Source organism: Bidens hawaiensis, unplaced genomic scaffold (genome assembly GCF_021521415.1).
Source record: "Bidens hawaiensis isolate Kalapana, Puna unplaced genomic scaffold, B.hawaiensis_p1.1 tig00005588_1, whole genome shotgun sequence".
Taxonomy (NCBI): domain Eukaryota; kingdom Viridiplantae; phylum Streptophyta; class Magnoliopsida; order Asterales; family Asteraceae; genus Bidens; species Bidens hawaiensis.
The window spans coordinates 1,536,725-1,555,848 of NW_027491362.1; the positions used below are offsets into that span (position 1 = coordinate 1,536,725).

Below are 19,124 nucleotides of genomic sequence, written 5' to 3' on the forward strand. Positions count from 1 at the left end.
AATTTGTATAAAAAACAATAGGACACTAAAAAGTTGATACTTAAAAATTAAAATAGAGGAATTGGATTTAAACCCACAAAAACTCAATAGCTATTCTTTTTTTTTTCTTTTTTTTTTTTTTTGCCTTTGTCTAATTTTACGTAGGAATTAAGATTTTCTCACCATGAATATTAACAACATTATTTTTGATCAAATGATTCAAAATGTTTCATACACTTCTCACTAAAAAAACATTTTGTATTTTATCCTCGTCACACACACATAGATATAGATAATTTACTTGGCTATTTAACAAGAGATCTATAAAATGTAAATGTCATTTAGTTTCCCGAAATAAAGATTATTTCCAAAAGTGGTCATTAATTTGTACACCGTGTTATAAAGTAGTATATTAATATTTAATACTTATTATCCGTTTGCTTTAATCTTGAAAAGGTCGCATTCCTATGCAAAAAGTTTATACCTTATCTATACCAAACATATCCACTATAATCTACATATATGCTTCCCCAAACTCATGCCACTTTCAAGATAATCTCATGCTTCATACTCTTTCCAACTAGCTCCCCAAAAAATATCTATCTTTATTATCAATATGGGTGAGATTGAAAAAAGCCAAATATGTCAAGAAATTGGATTAAAAATGAGTGACAAAAGCCATTTAGAACGGCTTCAATGGGGTTTTATGAAAGCTAAAGATGATGCCTCTAACTATGACCTTATGGATTCTGATTTAGATGATTCTTTAGAGTCTTCTTCTTCTTCAACTGATATGATAGAAGATGCATCATCATCATCAACATCATCATTATCATCATCATCATCATGTAGTCCTTTGTTTGAACTGTCTGATCTCATGGCACACTTGCCTATCAAGTGAGTAATCCAATCTTTTTAAACTTTTGTGACATGGGTATCAAGAAAAGATCAAACTTTGTTGTTCCAAAGGGGTGGTACAACATGATATAAAGCAATTTTAAATGACTTTCTTGTATTTTATGATTTTATTTAGGAGGGGCTTATCAAAGTTTTATCAAGGGAAATCTGAGTCATTTGCATCTTTAACAAGTGTGAAGAGTGTTACAGATCTTGCAAAGAAAGAGAAGTATTGTTGTAGATCAAGAGGTTCAATGAAAAGATATGGTCAAAGTCAAAGATTGAGTCCAAAAGCCACCATAGCCAACAAGAAAGGTTCTCCTTCAACAATAATAAATAAGAGTTCAATGTTTTCATCACTTGGAAAGATGAGTTCTTTAATGGCTAGTTAGCTTAATAGGCATTACTTCTTGGTATAAATTATTGAAGGTTTTTTATTATTTTTGCTAAACGAATCCACCTCATCTTATTGCATCCCTTGAAATATCAAATTATACAAAAAAAAAAAAAAAGAATGAATATTGTGTGACAAGTTGAAAGAGGGATGCACCAAATATAAAAAAAGGAGTAGGATTTGTTAGCACAATTTATTCTTTTCTATGTGTACTCAAGGATTATAATCCTTTTTTTTATCATCTGGACCGATTAGAGTCATTAGAGGGTGGGTGGGGTGGTGGTCCTTTTGTTTCATTAAGATTGCACCTTAGTACATTTGTTTTGAAACTGTGACAACGTTATTTTCATGTATCTCATGAATATATGTATATTTTCAGTTTGAGAATTTTGTCTGCCATTCTAATCGAGAGAAGCTTTTAGTTGTAATGTATTGATGGTGTTGATTTGGATGCCTAATACGTATATTTCATAGTATGTGTATTTGTGTATTTGGGTCTATTTAACTTTAATTATTCTGATACAATTTACATATATTGTTTTAAATTGAGAACGGTGGCATTTTAAGAAGAATGTGTACGCCATAAATATTACCATTTTATAAAAGATCGAAAGACACGCAATCCAAACTTTACATATAATCTAATAGCTTTATTTTTTAACAACGGGGAAAAACCACCGGCTATAAGACTTAGAGTAGTGGGGGGTGAGGGATGGGCGCGGCCGCCTACGTGGCTCGCGAACACCGCTACACCCCTCAGGTGAAGGCGGGCGCGGCCGGCCGGCGTGGCTGTGGTCGCGAGGCAATATAGCCGTTGGAGGTGAGTTGACTGGTCAACCTTATCGTTGGCCAGTCATAAATATTTAGTTTTTTTTTACCTATAAATACAAATCCACACTTTTTATAAAAACTCAAACCATGCATTCTCTCTATCAAAACTTCTATTTATATATTTATAAATGGCATCGTCGTCATCGTCTTCCTATTCTACCGAAGAAGACGAACTCATTTGTCAAGCGGTTCAAACGACGGTAAGCTTTTTGAGAGATCAAAATCGCCCCCGAGCCCCATTGTTCCGCCAACCGCGTATTCGTTATCGAAAGACCGCTAACAAAACTTTGACACGTCACTATTTTAGTCCCAATTCCACATATGGTGAAGATAGTTTTAGAACCCGTTTTCGAATGACTAGACGATTATTCATGCGTCTAGCAAATGACTTGCCGGAGCACTTTGAGTATTTTCAACAAAGGGATGACGCTAGAGGTAAGCCCGGGTTCACGGCTACTCAAAAAATTACCGCCGCTCTTTGGCAACTAGCGTATGGTGTTGGATCGGACATGTTGGACGAGTATCTACAAATGGCTAAAAAGACCGGACGCGATGCGCTTAACCACTTTTGTAGAGGTATATATATTTTTTTACGTTTGTTTATATATTTTTCAAATATTTACATAACTTATATAATTTTAATAATTATATTTAGGGGTCATATCGTTATACAAGCGGAGATACGTACGTAGACCAACAATGTATGATATCCAACGCATATACGAGGTGCATGGTGAAAAGCATGGTTTCCCCGGGATGCTCGGTAGCCTTGATTGTATGCATGTTGGTTGGGCTATGTGTCCCACTGCTTGGCGAGGTCAATTCCATCGAGGTGATCACCCCAACCCTACTATTGTACTTGAGGCGGCGGCGTCACAGGATCTTTGGATTTGGCATGCGTTCTTTGGGGTTGCTGGGTCTAATAATGACCTCAATGTTATCGATCAGTCACCGATAATCGATGACCTTTTCGACGGGGTAGAACCCCCTCAAGCTTTTTTTGCAAATGGAGAACATTTCAACTACGGGTACTACCTCGTTGATGGTATTTACAACGAATGGGGGATACTTGTTCAAGCTTACTGATGACCGTCGTTTGAGTCAATCAAAAACCTAATTATTCTAAATAGTTAGAGCAAGTAGAGTATCGTATCACAAGGAGTATGTGGTCAATGTATTCATGTAACAGATTTCTAATTATGAAGTGAATGATTTTTAGTGTTGATAAACACAAGCAATAGTTGAAATTAGAGAATTAAGCAAACAAACAAGTAAACGAGTTTCAAACAATTAACAAAGCAAATCACACCCGGGAATTCAAGTAAGCAACCTACAGTAATCTCATGCAACCTAACAGATTAATTATTAACGGTTAACTACAAACTGATCAACTAGACAAAACCTTAGGCAACAATAATTGCTTTACACACGGCACTGGTTATCAAACGGTCCTTGCCAGTGTGACTCAGTTAAGGGCAATTATATGCTTTGTCATATTCAACCTAATCAAACAACCCTATGATCAATTATTATAGCAACTGGTAACTAATCGTTCAGATCAACGTAAACCTAAACCAATTGAACACACAGAAATACTAAACATCAATAATCATAGATTAACCATAAACAACTATACATAAATGTTATTTGTAACATCCCAAAAACCCCTAGCTACTTTGAATAAAATAAATAATCATATTTACTGCTGTTTTCTATCTCAACTTTTTGGTCCTTATAACTTATATTAGCTCAAGTTGAAAGGTTATTTAGTAACTAGATCAAGATAAGGGAGGTATTGTGTAAATAGAAGTTATAATGGACTAAATAGTCAATTAGATATAAAAAGAAAAAGAAAAAGAAAAGAAAGAAGCAGATGGTGTGATTGTTGTGGTGTGTGACGCAGAGGGGAAAAAGGGAGCAATTCCAAGAGAAATCAAGTTAATCATCTTCTTAGACAATCATAATCTTGCTTCTCTTTGGTTTACTTAAATTATAAGTATATGCTCTTCTTCTTTAAAGCACCATTGATGAAATTTCAAGCTTTAAAGTGGGTTTGATGCTCAGGCTCGAAATTGACCGAATTGTTATGATTCTTAGCTCATAAACTATATAGATTGTGGTTGCATGATGCCAATTAGATGATTTTTTTCACGTTTCAAGTAATCTAAAATTCTATATGGTGAAATTTGGGAGTTTAATAAAATTGAGTAGTATGATGCTAGATAGACTAAGCCGAGTTAAGAACTCTTAATACGAGTAGAAATCTAGCACATTAGCATTAAAAACTCCATTTAACATTTCGTTGTATATTAGTAGTGTTAAAAAAATGGTCGAAACATACATCTTAGCGATTTTATAATTTTGAATTATACGGAGAGTTGATCTCAATAACTAGAATGTGTGATGATCTTAAAGGTAGTCTAAATAAGTCCATATGTGATTTTAATATTCAAAGGTGATATGTGTTGGTTGACTATGATGGTCAAACTTATTTATTTAAATAAAATGGAATATGTATAACTAGTAATGGTTTGGTGCTATGAATAATATGATGGTCCATGATGTGCATTGAGATGTGAATTAGGAACTAATAATCTAAACGGTGGACGTTTAGGTGACCAAGCCATCGAGGGCGAGGGCTGACAAACATGTACTTCATTTTCCTTAAAAGGTACGCTCTTTCTTGATTCAAGTGTAATTTCAATTATTGTAATGTTCTTGTGCAACCGAATGTAATTAGAAAGGAAGTAACATCACATGTTACAGTTGTGGTGATGAAATACCAATTGGTTGTTGAATCATGAAATCCGTTATTAATTATTTATGTCAAGCGATTATGTGTTTCGGGAACTTAAGTTACGGGCTGGGAGACTTAAAGTAAGTAAATTTATTGGATTTCGATGTTGGTTCGTTTATGGTTCGTTGTTGAGTAAATTTTGGATAATCGGTAACAATGAATGAATGAACAATGGGAAAAGTGCAGGTATCGGCGCGGCCGCCTAGGGTGCTGAGATAGGTGCCTAGGGCGCTGACCCTGTTTTTGCAAATTCTTAGTTTTGTTTTTCTGATTCGTCTTTTACTTGATTTAAGAGCCCATCACACATAATTGTTTGCATATTATAATGTGATGTTTTGCTAACATATTTGAGGTGTTTTTTTTTGGTATTAGGAAAGCTCAGCAGAGTGGTCATCTAGGGTCGAGGTCGAGGTCGAGGTCGAGGTCGAGGTCTCGGGGATTTAAACCTTTGTCCCGGAAGAAGACGAACCTTTTGCGTAACCGTCATTTGAGAAGTCTAATTGGAATGTTTAAACTTACTATTTTGATGAAATTCTGTAATCGTTTAGTTGAATACGGGTAACTAACCCACCTAGTTTGAGTTGGTTATTCATGTTCAAACTTTGTTTTGAATGTTTAACTTGAATGTTTTGAGTTTTAATACAAACGTATTTGCATTTTATTAAATCTTTTAATTGGGACCAAGTTTCCGCTGTGTCTTCAACTCAAATATTCTGAAATGGGTTTTGGGTGTTTCATCTTAGTCACATGAGGAAACTGAAATTGTTACAAACTTTACATCCCGGGTATGATTCAGAGAAGTTAGCCGAGCATCGACATCATGGAATCTTCAATTATGATGATATGGAACATGTATGTGATCTCGGTATGAATCGGAATGGTGGAATCGCCCTCTTGTAGCTCTGGTAACTGCCAGCCAGAAGTCCTCAATGAAACCCTAACTTTATCCTTATATAGGGTTTTAAAATAGTGACTCCCGTAGTTTTACTTTGGTCCAGCATATGTACTCTAGCTTTAGCAAATGATACTCTGGCTCAGCAAATGGTACTCTAACTTTAGAGTATGATACTGTATTTCAGCATACCATACTTTAAAGACACCTGATGTACGCTCCCTCTTATGCTCAGCATATGATACTCTGTTTTCAGCAAATGATATACTAAACCAACTTTTACCCAGATTCATCAGTTTTGATCATACACTATCACACATCATCCCGAGTCTTCATCATGTGCTCATACAGGTCCAAATTAGGTACTTTAACGTCTATGACCTGAAATACAATAAATACGTATGAAGTATCGAAGTTCCCACAATAAACAGTTAAAACTAATAAATAAACGAACTTAATTATATACAAATTAACCAACCATCACTTACGCGGCTCCAGTTTCTGACAAACGAAAGTACTTCACGAAGAAATAAGAATCGGCAAGGAAAGATATTGAAATGATGTTTGGAGTCCTAAAGAAAAGATGGGCAATGTTGGCGAATCCAATAAGATTTTGGACAAGGGAGAAGATAACGGAAGTCGTCATCACGTGTATAATCCTACATAACATGATACTAGAAGACGAGGGTAAAGCTATTTGTCAAAACTACCAAGATGATATTCCAAGACAAGAATCGACGATCACCAATGAACAACGACACGCCAACATATATAACATCAAGAGCCGTGAGTTACATGGCAACGTTCGGCATGAGTTGGTCGAGAATTTGTGGGATAGAAGACCCGATGATCTTGTATTAGACTAGTATCAACGTAATGTTTTATATTATTATTAATGTAATGTTTTATATTATTATTTAATGTATTATTTAAAATAATTAAATAAATAAAAAAACTGGATCAAGCCGCTGATCACCTGGACCATTACACCCTCTGGGGCTTGGTTGAGGGGCTTGATCCATGGTCATGTCATCGCCTACGTGTCAGATTTTGCTTGGCTCACCTGGGGCTCAACCAAGCCCTATTACCCTTAGCCTAAAGAAATACAATGAGATTAGGAGACTATAATACTAATAGTTAATATAATTCAATAGTTAATTCATGTAAAAGGAGTATTTAAAAGGAAAACATAATAACTTATTTTATGAAGTGCCAAACCAATATTATGCAACTTGAGTTTTTCTATTTTTTTAAATCTCTCTCGTTCTTCAAAAAATGGATGAAATATCAAAATTAAAGGACTTGTTAATTATTTTCCATCTCTTCTTGTCAAGAATGATAAATCAACTCTCTATAATTTCATTAAGATATGTATTAACCAATTAACAAGAAAATCAAGATTATAATACGTACAGTATGAGTTATAAACTCAAAATCAATAACGCTCTCAAACTAACTGTTCTATGCCGGTTTGATAAACAACAAACTATGTTTATCAAACAACTTGATGCATGAGAAAGAAGAAAACTTGAGACTCAATTGAAGAACTTGAAGAAGAGTGTTAAAATGAAGAACGAGCGGATGATGTATTTGATAATAATTTGATGGAGACTAGAAGACAAGAGGAGACAGATCAATCTCAAAAATTAGTTGAAAATTGTTAAGCGTCATCAAATGCAAACAATAATTCCAACCCATTAAGCCTTAAGCCCATGAACACTACTACAAGCCTGTATCTAGCCGGCTAGTCCGTATCGTTTTTTTTTATGCATCCAAACAAAGCCATAAGCTTCCATAAAGTCATTAACCATCATATAACTCGTGCAAAATACACAAATTATGGAACATGAGAAGACATCATATTTTAAGCACTCTTGTATTTCGTAAGTGATTTTTAGTTGATTAATTCCCCAACCCTCTTTCTTTCTCCGTAATTGTAAGTGCGGTGAAGAACCCGATGTGAATACTATTGAAGAGCACTCATAGCTTAACCCGCAAGTGTTTCAACTCCAATGCAGCACTTTCCAAGGTGCTTCACATGTAAGGTAAAGGCACGTTGATGCCACAAAGGCATGCAATGAAGATGGTTGAAGAGGCACGGATCTAAAACCACAATAGATGATTTCACCGGGTATGGATTATGGAGTAGGGAATGAGTTGACAGAGGTTTGGATCTAACAGCTCCGATGACGATGACTTGCAAAACAGAACCACCATGAGCTCGTCACGGGAAGAACAAGAGTGTGGGTCTTTCCGTAACCACCATCCGGCGTGAGAATAAGTACAATTTTTAGAGAGAGAAAGTACTTATGTGATTGATGTAATATGTGAAATGTGAATGAATACCTCATGATGATGAGTTAAGTATTTATAGCCGGTGGTTAAGAGGAATATCATTGGGGCAGTTGTCCTCTTCTAGAAGGTATCCTTTTTAACTGACTGGACACGTGGCCGCATTTGATATGAAGTGACAGCTAGCCATGTGCATGACTATAACAAACTATCCTGCTGTTCTTCTTTGATTGGCCACCTTGTCACATGCTTTTCACGAAAGAAGGAATGTCCCTTTCAGAGAATATTTGAATCAATGTTCTAGAAGGAAGTTGGTTATAACTGCTTTGCTGACGTCATCCTTTCTTTGTTCCGCATTTGGGAGGCTTCCGCACATGCGAGAAGTCATTTGCATTCGAAGACAATTATTTAAATTCATGCTCCCTTGGTGTTTTGTCTTCCATATATTCTGCGGGTGAGGTGGATGATCCGTGATGTGCGTGTGTGCGCGAATTGTATAAAATATGAAGGATGAGATGATTTTACTTTTGCACAAGATCGTGTTTTAAATTTATAAAAGTGATTTCTAAAAAGACAAAACAGGCAAGTGTACCTATCGTATATGTAGAATAGTATTGGTAAGAACCAAGTATCGATCCGTGGACACAAAGGTTTCTAATAATAAATCGTTGCTTTTACTTTAATCGAAGGTTTTAATCATTTGAGGTTAATTTTTGAACTTTTATAAAATATAAATACTTATTTATAATATATAGGTGATCAAGACAAGAGATTCTAAACGAGTTGTTCAATTATGCGAAGGTTACCATCTAAGATCAAGAATCCACTCCATTTTAGCATTAATAATTAATATTTAGACATGTGGTAAACTTGCCGTAGCAATATATGATAGATAGCTCCTTAAACCTTAAGTGAGCATCTTTGGCACTAAGGAGGTAACGTGAGCATTTTAAAGTCCACCCTTTTCTAATGTCACGCCACCTCAATGATGTCAATTTAAGTTGGCAAGTAGTTTCGTAAAGTAGAAATATTAGGATTGACTCCGATTTCTCAAATACCAATTCTAACAACTTCGGGTGGTTGTAGTTTAGTCACACAACCTCCCCTTGGTTGATTAATGTAGCTTATAATTACACATTCCGTTAACATATGATTTCTTTAACTAAAATGATATCCTAAGCAAAGCTATTTTCGGATTACCAAGACTTAGAAAAATACATCATAACTTATATCTCATCATTTCTAAGTACAATATAAGGATCCATGTTTCATTAATGTATCAAAGTATTTATATCTTTCAAGAACATGAATCGATCATGAACGATTGCCAATAGAATTGACAACCACCAACTTTGAATTAGTGATTTAAGATGGTGAAACATTTCTCATCAAAAGATAATTGTAATATAACCATGTACTTTACTAGACTACACCACTTGTCTTGTATAATTATTAAGTAAAACAAAGCTTCATCATATATTTTAGATGGTAAAAGGAGTTTAGCTCATAATGAGCATGGTGATGAACATTAAGAAGAATGATGATAACAAATATATGATTAAACTTGGAACAATCTAACCAAATGTACATGAAGCTTCCTTCTTAATGATGGTAATGATTGTTGATGATGATGGTTGATGGTGATAACCTCCAAGCCTTCAAACTCTTCACTAAATCTTCTATGTGAGTGTTAGTGTGTGTTTTTATAAGAGAAAACCGGATAGAATTCTTTTCAAGGCACACCAAATGAAATCAACATGAGCCACTATTTATAGGCAATCTGGAGTGTGAGGCACGACCCCGTGCTTACATAAGCACGCCCCCATGTATTTTTATGACATGTGCCAGATTTGTTTTGTCTTTTCTGAAAGGTGACCACGGCCCCGTGCTTGCTGATGCACGGTCCCGTGTTTTTAGTGACATGTGCTAATTCTTTTTTTGTCTTTTCTGTGTTAACGTACACAGCCTCATGGTTGAGAGGCACGGCCCCGTGCTTTTGCTTCCAGATTTTGTCCTTTCTTGTGTTCAGAAGCATGGGGGCGTGTTTCTTGAGGCATGGAGGCGTGTTTCTTTGTTTTTATTGTGTTTTCTTCTGTTTTTCTTCGTCTTTTTGCTTGTTTCTTCGTTTGGGGCTTGGTTTCACCTGCAATTATATTTTATTAAGATAAGTAGTATTTTATGCTATGTTATTTGATAGAAATTACAGTTTTTAGAGATTATTTGATGCCGAAAAGATGTATATTTCTATGTACATCAATCCGCAAATGCCTTATGAGGGAGTCCTGAACGATCCGCGGGTCTTGAGGATGGCCCGCGGATGTCCTTTAAGGAATCCTTGAATGATCCGCATGTATTACTTGGTGGATATCCGAGGCTTTCTGCTACCCTACCTCTATAATAGTTTAATAGATATAAATGTTAGAAAAAATGAAATTACAAAGAAAATGTTGATTATAGTGAATTTGTTGTTTTTTAGATTCATTGTTTTAATCAGGTTTACTAGTTATTATAAAACACATTATTGTAAGTATACAGTATAATTGTATCGTTCCCATCCTTTTTAGTTTTCATCACGCTTTCCTTTACAATTCCAGACGAAAGGGCAATGGAAGAGTGGAAAACACTAAAATTTTGTACTTTTAGGTGGTTTAGGAAAATCCTTTGTGTTTGTAGGTATTTTTTTTTAATTCTTTGTAAATGTATTTAACTCGTAATAGAGGACTGCAAGCTTTAACCATTAAGTGTAAACTCGCAAGGGGGGCTCTATTTTAAAGGATTCTGATAAAATTTATAAACTCGCAATAATGGGCAACGAGGTTACTTTTTATTAATCAGATTACTTTTTTTATTTTTTCAGTAATCACAAGGGAGGCTTCTTGTGTTTTTATTTTATTTCTTTTCACCAAGAATCTTACTATAAACTTGTGAAGGAATATTGTATAGGATGTGATTTAATGGTACATGTGGGGAATCGATGGGTTGGTATGGAGTTAACATCTCTTGGTTGTGAGGGAATCTCTTGGTTGGTATGAAGTTAATACATCAAAACCTAGCTTCCCACTCGTAAGTTTATAATTGTTGTCAGACTATGTCTAACCTCGCTGCACCCAATTGCGAGTTTATAACTTTTGTCAGATTCCCTTTAAAATCGCAGTCCCCCTTGAGAGTTTACACTTAGTGGTTAAAGTTCCCAGTCCCGTATTACGAGTTAATTTCTTTTACAGCGAATTAAAAAATGCACCACAAACACAAATGGTTTTTCTTAACCACCTAAAAGTACAATATTTTCTGGAATCACCCCCACTCCCCCTCAGTACTTATCCAAAATTTTAAAGATGGCATATCATTAATTTTTTTTTGAGTTAATTGCAGTTTGCATCGCTGTTGTCAGCACGTTTTGCTGGTTGCAACTCAAATGGTCGATTTTTGGAATTCGACACCCCAACGTCTGCAAGGTAGGGCAGTTAGAACCCTGTCGTCAAGTCAACCATTCGTTGACTGTTAATTCGAGGCAACCACATGGTTTAATGTTATTGCAAATTTCACCCTCTCTTCTTTTTCTCTCTCTACACAACCACCACCATTGTACGCCACTACCTTGGTTTAAAAAAGCGCGCCTGAGGCGAGCCGAGGCGAGAGGCGACCTAAGGCGAGAGCTTCATCGCTTTTGCCTACTCAAGGCGAGCAATGTTCAAAAAGCGAGAGTGAGGCGCTATTTTTAGGCAAAAAGCGGCCCGAGGCGAACCCGAAGCGAGCGCCTTTCGTGCAGATGTCGTTTTTATGCATCAAAATGTTGTAAAACATGTTTTTTAGGTTGTACATGTAGATAATTTATATATTGAATCATATATAACATCTATTTATTGCTACATTTAGAGTTAGGATGCTAAAAACATAAGATATATATTTAAAAAAATTATATAAAAACCTTACGCCTCATATACGAAAAGCTTTCGCTAATTGCGCTTTGCGCTTCGCACTTCAGTTTTAGACCTCATCGCTTTTGTTTGCCTCTCGCTTTTTAAAACCAAGGCCACCACCACCACCGGACACTTTGCAATGTCAACGACAAATCCCATATAATAGGCGAGAATCCGTAACCAATCCGTCGACGTTAATCACATCAAGAAAACGTCAGGGAAGAAGGTAATCAATTCGTTGGCGTTAATCGCATCAAATTGAGTTAACTAAAGCTTTGATACATTAGAATTATCTTAAATGACTTTTCCATTATAACATAGATGCAAGTAGAGGTGTACAAACCGATTTAAAACTCAAAATCGGTTTGGTTTGGTCAACAAAAGTCAAAATCGGTTTATGATCGGTTTCGGTTCGGGATGAAACCGGTTTCTTACCATGTTACGATTGGTTTCGGTTCGGGTTTTGACCGGTTTTTGTTCGGTTTTGGCCCGTTTCGATTCGGTTAACCGGTTTTGGAGGAGAAAACTACAAACCGGTTCCAAATCTCCGGTTTCAATAGGTTCCAAACTGGTTTCTACATAATCGGTTTCAATCCGGTTCAGTTTCGATTCGATTTTCTGATCGGTTTGATTAACCGGTTTGTTTGCCCTCCAGATGCAAGTTGTCCTATTTTTTTTTCTTATGATATTAAACTATTAATCTTTAAAACAAAACTTATAACTGCTGCTAAGCATGCGTGTTTTATTTATTTTTAATTAATTATTCTCTTTAAGTAAACCTTAAATCACGGATTATTTGTCCAATATTCAACTCACCCCCCCCAACAAGTACATATAACCTTACAGTTAACGCCATTGTCATAAAACTGATAACTCATAATTATAAAAAACCCATCCACAGACAAAACACTCTCTAGCCTGTAATCTCTCTATCTATAACCCAATGGATGAATCAGTCGTCGGAGGCGAAGAGTACCTGTTCAAGATAGTGGTAATCGGTGACTCAGCAGTGGGTAAATCCAACTTACTCTCCAGATTCGCCAGAGACGAGTTTGACCTCCACTCAAAGGCCACAATCGGTGTTGAGTTTCAGACCCAGGTCATGGAAATTGACGGCAAGGAGATTAAAGCTCAGGTGTGGGATACTGCCGGTCAAGAACGCTTCCGTGCAGTCACCTCTGCTTACTACCGTGGTGCTGTCGGTGCGCTTCTTGTTTATGATATTACTCGCCGCTCCACTTTCGATAGCGTTAAGCGCTGGCTTGATGAGCTTAACAGTAAGCTTTTTTTTTTTTTTTAAAGAAAACCTAATTTTTATAATATGTTTGTTATTTTGTTTAATTTGTTTAGTCGATTACTATAGTTTTAACTAAAATAGGGCGTTGTTTAAGATCTGATTCGAAATTGAAATTGCATACTGATTGATGATAATATGATTATTGGAACTTGATACGAGTTATTGAGAAAGTTGAAGAGGCTGTTTTAGTATGTTTATTTAGTATGGTAAGGATATTAAGTATTATTTAGTTGCCTAGAATAACTTGTCTTGTTTTGCAAGTTTTGTTAGTTTATTAGATTATGCGTAGACATTTTTGGGGCGACGAGGGGCAACAACCCCCCCCCCCCCCCCCGAGCGACAATAATATGTCGCTTGTGTGTGTTTTGATTTAATATTATTATATTAAGTGAGAAATGATGCAATACAATAATTGCTTAACGTACAAGAATACAAGAATACTTATTTTTCATGAAATTTATCCATGAAATCACATTAAAAGATCTCGAAATCGTCAATATATATCCAATTAATCATTGGTTCACCGAAATAAATAGTTTTGGATCGTTAATACTTAATCAATCAATTTTTTTACTTTTCTTCACAAAAACTGTTTTTGAGCGTTTTAGGTTTTTGGTTGAGCGTTTTAGTATTTTTGCCTTTGAGCGTCTCGCGTACCTATCGTACATAAAGGCATTATTGTACAGTATCTCGAGTCTCGACCCTATATTAAGTATGTGTGTAATACACACACATATACATATATAGGAGCTACAATACCACTACACCCTTCAAACAAAAAAACCCCCTTTGTTGACTAGGTGCCACATGGCACAAATCGCCCCATTTTGTAGCCCCTCCATTACACATAGCCTTATAAATAGATGGTTAGGGTTTATGTAATTTGAAAGTGTCAAGAACTATAATAAAGAGAAAGAGTCGATCGTGGTTGAGATCAAACTTCGTGTTCGTATTCTTGGGCCTGATTTCCAACAATGATAATATTCATTAGGGGTGAGCGAACATTAATCGTGAACCGAAATTAACTGATAACCGATGGTTATGGACTTATGGTTAAGGTTATTTGATTTACGGAATTACGGATTATGTGGTTTTTTGGTTATGGTTAAGGGCGTTCAATAACCAAATGTTAACCGAACTGAAAAGAATTGAGACATGCTTATGTCGAGATGAATATAGTATATATGTTGATTGAGTATATATGTGTCAATGCGGAAAACCTTGAGAATATGTAATGTATATACATAATTAACCTTCATTAAATTTTCGTTTGATGTCACAAATTTTCTTTTCCATGTTCATTTTAGTTAAATTTTTGTTCAAAGTTGGCTTGGTTAATTAACTGAAATTGAACCAAAACCAGCTTCATAACCGATTAACTGATAATGAAGTTCAGTTATGATTATGGTTAAGGAAATCCCATAACCGAAGCTAGCGGGTTTGGTTATGGGTAAAACCCGAACCAAACTACAATTTTCACACTTCATGATTGAAGAATTAGGAATTCTTTGTTTACAATTGAGCGTAAACTCCGTAGGTTGATGAATTGTTGAAATTGTTGCAGCTCACTGTGACACAACGACAGCGAGAATGCTGGTAGGGAACAAGAGTGATTTGGAGAATATTAGGGATGTTAGTGTTGATGAGGGTAAAACGCTTGCTGAAGAAGAGGGACTCTTCTTCATTGAGACGTCCGCACTTGATTCCACCAATGTTAAAGAGGCTTTTCAGATTGTGATCAAGGAAGTTTATAATAATGTTAGGAGGAAGGTTTTGAACTCGGATTCGTATAAGGCGGAGTTGTCTTCTAACCGTGTGAGTCTCGTTAATGGCTCCAAGAGCACTGGTTCATGTTGTTCGCTGTGAGTGTTGCACTGTTTTTTTGTAGTGATGAGGTAAGGTTATAGTTTTTGTTTGATTTGGTTGGGTTTAAAGTATGAAATGAAATGTTTGTAATCTGCCTTGCATTTTTGAATTTGAGTTACTAAAACTGCATATAAAAACGTTTGTTTGATTAGTGATTTGTCACATCTTTTGTAACATTAATTTTGGTGAATTCATTAACCAAGCAAGAAGCTTGAAAAAAAGGAACAAACAAAACAGAAAGGAAAACAAACTTACAAGTTACAGCGGAACAACTTATGATGAAGTTAAAGCATCGTCATTTCTTGCTTTCCAAATGATCCAACATGTGGTTGCAATAATTGCTTCAACCAACTGTTTTTTCTCCTTTCTTAGTTTCAAAGTGACCGCAAGTTCCACCAGCTGTTTAACCGTTCGACAATGTGTTTTAGAAACTTTATCCAGCCAAAAATGATAGTCCAGACCCAGTTTGACAGCTTACAGGTGATTAAAAGATGGTCTACAGTTTCAGTTTCCAAATCACACCAAACACTAGGGATGATCATTCAAACCGGTTCCTGGAACCGAACCGGTGGACCCGAACCGGAACCGAACCGGTTCCTACCCGTTTTTGGTAGGAACCGGAACCGGTTCTGGAACCGAACCGGTTGGAACCGGTTAGGAACCGGTTCTAGCCGTTATAACCATTCTAGCCGTTGGAACCTGGTTTTATGGCCGTTTTTTGACCGTTGGGGTCAAAAATGGCCGTTTTTTTGGCTCCCCCAATCACCCCACTACTAGTATAAATAGGTATTTGGTGTCATGGGTTCATCACAACACTCAAAACGCAAACCCGAACGCAAAAAAATACAAAAAAACGCTATTACAACGTTTTGAGTTCTCTAATCTCTTGTTTTCTCTTCTTCTATATTCATATTTGTTGTTATGGCTGCCTCACAATCATCGGTTGGTCAAGGTTCCATCGCCGAACCAAGTTTCGTTCGTATTGTACCTCATAATCGTAATCAAGAGATTTGGTGCAATTGGGATTTGGTTGAATTGAGTGACCATTCAATGAAGGCTCGGTGCAAGTTTTGTGGGATTTATTTAAACCCAATTTCGAATTCAAATTTGAAGAAACACATCGAAAAACCGTATTGCAAGGCGTTGAAAAAGAACGTCGATTCGCAACAAACGCAAATGGATAGTGAAGGCGGAATATTTACATACCAAATTGATCGAGTTCAAGATCGTATGGCGAAGTTTGTGATTCAAGAAGCTTTGCCGTTTAGCCACTTCGACAACCCTCGCTTAACCGCCATGATTCGAGATACGCTTCAACCACAATACACTCACGTAAGTCGTCATACTCTTAAACGTTATTGTTTAAAATTGTGGAAGAAGGCCAAAGAGGTACTAATTGCATATTTTGAAAATATAAATACGGGAATAAACTTAACTAGTGATGTTTGGTCGGCTCCACATGGTCTACCCGAATCTTATCTTTGTGTCACCGCTCATTGGGTAGACCCGTCATCGTGGGAAATGATGAAACGCACCATTGCTTTCGAACTCTTTGAGTATCCACATACGGGAGATAATTTGTTTGAAATTTTAGATTATGTTATAAAAACTTATAAACTAGAAAATAAAATATTTTCAATGGCATTTGATAACGCGTCGAATAATACATCGGCGGTTGATAAATTAAAATTAAAATATACGCCGATTTGCAATGGTGTATTTTTTCACTCAAGGTGTGTTGCACATATCATTAATTTAATCGTGCAAGACGGACTTGCTTCGGATGAGGTTACATCGGTTATAAAGGATTTTAGAATAATGTTACATGAAGTTTTTAAGAAAAGTAAAAAAAGACAAATGGAATATAGAAAATTTTGTAAAGATACGGGAAGAAAAGCTTTGGGAGCTAATTGGGATGTACCTCATCGATGGAATTCCACTTGCATAATGTTTCAAAGTGCTTTGAAACAAAGAGTAACTTTACAAATGTTTCATTCTAGTCTTGCCGAGGATGATTTGGCAATCCCCTTTTCAAATGAGAAATGGGAAATTATCAATGACTTATCGACTTTTCTTGAAGTTTTTAAAACATCAACTACGAAACTATCGGGAACGTATTATCCGACAAGTCCCTTGGTTCTTTCGGAGTTATTTTTAATCGTTAACAATCTTAAAGAATTTGAAAATAAAAGTCCAATGTTTTCAAACATCATATTACCAATGAAGTTTAAATTAAAAAAATACTTTCTTGAATTGCCACCGATTTTTACTTGCGCCGCCGCTTTAAACCCAATGTTAAATGTTACGGGGGTTGAATGTGTTATAGACGAAATTTTTTCAGGCTTAGATATGCATGAAGTTGACCCAAACTTTTCAACATAGGCAAAAAATTATTTTAACTTGAATTTTAAATTTATGTATGACTTTTATTTAAATAAATATGGATCAAACATACACATGCCTACGCCGGGGGGGTCTTCATCAAGTTCAAGTGCTACTAGAGTACGAGATCCCATGATTAGCCTTATGAACACCGTTCGCAACGTAACGGCTAAAAAACAAAGGGGTAACACCCCTTTAAGCGAATTAGGAAGGTATAGTGCATATGATTACTCTACCGGTTTATCCGAAGAGGAATATGGCACTTTTGATGTTTTGGCTTGGTGGAAGGTAAAGGAAACCCAGTTTCCGATTCTTGCCACCATGGCCCGTGATTTACTAACCGTCCAAGCTTCTACGGTAGCTTCGGAATCCGCTTTTTCTCTTAGTGGCAGGGTAATATCGGTGAGAAGAACAAGACTAAATTCGGAGTCGGTGGAGATGTGCATTTGCTTAAAGGATCACTTGGACTCAATCGATCGTATTCAACACGTAACCACTCTCGAAGATGAAACACCACTTGATGTTCGAGTGCACGACGAACAAGAAGGCATTTCTACAAGTAATTCCGAGGAAGAAGTCGCCGCTCAATAATTACGACGAACAAGAAGGCTTTTCTAGAAATAATATGTCACAACTTTATATTTATAAGTTTAATGTTTTGTTAGTTTGTTTTTGAAGATTTTAAAACATGTAACCTTTTTTTTTTGAACTTCTTAAAGTAAATAAAATGAATTTTATGTTAATTGTTTTGTTTATTTTTCATGCTATACAAATACGAATCGTAGTTTAGAATCCAAATCGCAAACGAAAAACGAAAAAAAAAATTACACTGTAACCGGTTGGAACCGGTTACAGTGTAGGAACCGGTTTAGGAACCGGTTCCATAGGTTAGGGGTCCGAGGGTGGGAGAACCGGTTCGGTTCCCTAACCGGTTCGACCCTGGAACCGGTTTAAAAGGGGATTTTGATTATAGGAACCGGTTAGAAACCGGTTCCGGTTCCTAATCCCAAACCGTTTTGAACATCTCTACCAAACACAGTTAAAGTATCGACCAGATTCCCCCCTAACGCCAAGGTGATCAGATTACCCCTTATCGAACTTTGATATTTAAAAAAAAAAAAAAGTTTAGGCCTTCTGACTTTTCCTAGGCTATAAAAAGCATCAAAATTTCAAAATTTTCAAACAAGGTAACAAAATTCAGTTTTAGGTAATGTAACAAAGTAACCTCTTTAAGAAAAACTTTAAAAGTCATGAAAATCAGTTGAATTAAGGGGAAAAAAACCCTTTAAAGTGATCGATTTTGTGTAGCGTTGATGATTTAACTTGGGTAGAGAAGGTAGTCAGATTCCCCTTTTATGCAAATCGATATTTTCATCTCATATCTCAGTAGAAGTGAACAAAAGAACAGTGATCAAATACCAAACACAGAAAGACCTGAGCCAGGCAAAGCAAACCGTGCAGCAGGCTCGAACCAATCAGTCAATACTGGCTGGATCTAAGCATGGCACAACTAGCTACGCCTCAGTGTGCATGTTCGTACAGTTATTTGTCCGTTTAATTGTGTAACGAGTACAAAT

General features: G+C 36.1%; 3 protein-coding genes across 3 annotated transcripts; all 3 read left to right on the forward strand.

Annotated features, from left to right (window-relative positions):
- The first annotated feature begins 457 nt into the window (after positions 1-457).
- Positions 458-1,298, forward strand: LOC143630200 (uncharacterized). Its single transcript, XM_077099273.1, has 2 exons — positions 458-876; positions 1,013-1,298. Exons 1-2 carry the CDS (start codon positions 596-598, stop codon positions 1,266-1,268), a joined length of 537 nt encoding a protein of 178 aa, XP_076955388.1. The 5' UTR covers positions 458-595; the 3' UTR covers positions 1,269-1,298.
- A 931-nt stretch (positions 1,299-2,229) lies between these two features.
- Positions 2,230-3,878, forward strand: LOC143630227 (uncharacterized). The gene is made up of 3 exons (XM_077099294.1): positions 2,230-2,677; positions 2,757-3,146; positions 3,850-3,878. The coding sequence occupies exons 1-3, from the start codon at positions 2,230-2,232 to the stop codon at positions 3,876-3,878; spliced, it is 867 nt and encodes a 288-aa protein (XP_076955409.1).
- A 9,067-nt stretch (positions 3,879-12,945) lies between these two features.
- On the forward strand, positions 12,946-15,398 carry LOC143630201 (ras-related protein RABA5b-like). The gene is made up of 2 exons (XM_077099274.1): positions 12,946-13,279; positions 14,864-15,398. The coding sequence occupies exons 1-2, from the start codon at positions 12,946-12,948 to the stop codon at positions 15,163-15,165; spliced, it is 636 nt and encodes a 211-aa protein (XP_076955389.1). The 3' UTR covers positions 15,166-15,398.
- The last annotated feature ends 3,726 nt before the right edge of the window (positions 15,399-19,124 follow it).

What these genes read in the sequence shown, in the direction of transcription:
- LOC143630200 (XM_077099273.1), top strand. Translation starts at nt 596, where the DNA reads ATGGGTGAGATTGAAAAAAGCCAAATATGTCAAGAAATTGGATTAAAA. An exon ending in ATGGCACACTTGCCTATCAA is followed by an intron (nt 877 to 1,012) that starts GTGAGTAATCCA and finishes GATTTTATTTAG; the next exon opens with GAGGGGCTTATCAAAGTTTT.
- LOC143630227 (XM_077099294.1), top strand. Translation starts at nt 2,230, where the DNA reads ATGGCATCGTCGTCATCGTCTTCCTATTCTACCGAAGAAGACGAACTC. An exon ending in GCTTAACCACTTTTGTAGAG is followed by an intron (nt 2,678 to 2,756) that starts GTATATATATTT and finishes AATTATATTTAG; the next exon opens with GGGTCATATCGTTATACAAG. An exon ending in CGGGTACTACCTCGTTGATG is followed by an intron (nt 3,147 to 3,849) that starts GTATTTACAACG and finishes AACTTATATTAG; the next exon opens with CTCAAGTTGAAAGGTTATTT.
- LOC143630201 (XM_077099274.1), top strand. Translation starts at nt 12,946, where the DNA reads ATGGATGAATCAGTCGTCGGAGGCGAAGAGTACCTGTTCAAGATAGTG. An exon ending in CTGGCTTGATGAGCTTAACA is followed by an intron (nt 13,280 to 14,863) that starts GTAAGCTTTTTT and finishes AAATTGTTGCAG; the next exon opens with CTCACTGTGACACAACGACA.